Consider the following 914-nt stretch of genomic DNA (forward strand, 5'->3'; position numbering starts at 1 on the left):
TCACTGTCTTACTCGGCCTCCACCGCCAGCACTAACACTAACAAACATCCACTATCACTATGCACATCCACCACCACCACCACACACAGCACAGCACACCACACCACAGGGACAAGAGATATAATAATGATAGATGCAATTGATACTAATAATGCAATGACAGCTCTTCTCGAACGTCGAGCGCTTCCGCCTCGAGCAGATGAGACTCGCCCAGGCCTCCTCCTCGCCCGACCGCCGCCCAAGCGACTACCAGCGATGCGCCCCCCTGGCCTCCACTTGCTGCTCCTCGTCCACCCCTTCGTTAACGCCCGCTAAGCTCTGCAGACAGCGCAGGCCCAGCAGTCCGAAGGCCCGTATGTAGTAGACCTTTTATCCACTTCTCGCTGTTCCGTTGCTCCTTTTCCTCGTTCCTCTTTTTTTTCTGTCTTTTCCGCTGTCTTTTTCTCTCTTTTGCCCTCTCTCACAAGCCTTCGATACCACCCACACCCTCGGATACCCAGCGAACTGACGGTGACATCCAGGAGATCGACGGCGGCCTCCTCTCAACGGCAAGCGACGCTGCAAGACCTCGCATCGCGTCCTCCAGAAGCCCTCCGCCCAGCTGCAGACCGCCTACCTGACCGCGCAGGCCGACTCCGAGTGGTTTCAGTCCCTCCCGCCAAAGGTCCAGCAGCGCCACTTCAGCGTCGAGGAGCAGACTCGCCTCGGCGGCTGGCGCTCCAGCATCATCCTCGACGCCGCTGACCAGGCCCTCTACAAGTTCGGCAGCTTCACTACTGCTGCCGAGTCCTCCTTGTCGCTGCCGGCCACGGCTACGCTGTCCAGGTCGTCCTCGTTTTCGAGCATGTCGTCGGCCGTAGATGGCGACGTCCATCACCACCACCACCACCACACACCAATAACAACGACGACGA

The 914-nt window shown here is 58.9% G+C and overlaps 1 protein-coding gene across 1 annotated transcript in view; it reads left to right on the top strand.

Annotated features, from left to right (window-relative positions):
* Positions 1-13: 13 nt before the first annotated feature.
* TERG_11802 (uncharacterized protein) overlaps positions 14-914 on the top strand; it is a 1,804-nt gene continuing 903 nt past the window's right edge. Inside the window, exons 1-2 of the mRNA XM_003237326.2 lie at positions 14-353; positions 522-849. Coding sequence (XP_003237374.2) covers positions 200-353; positions 522-849 — 482 coding nt within the window. The 5' untranslated portion in view covers positions 14-199. The remainder of the gene's footprint in view (positions 354-521; positions 850-914) is intronic.

Source organism: Trichophyton rubrum, assembly GCF_000151425.1.
Source record: "Trichophyton rubrum CBS 118892 genomic scaffold supercont2.2, whole genome shotgun sequence".
Taxonomy (NCBI): Eukaryota; Fungi; Ascomycota; class Eurotiomycetes; order Onygenales; family Arthrodermataceae; genus Trichophyton; species Trichophyton rubrum.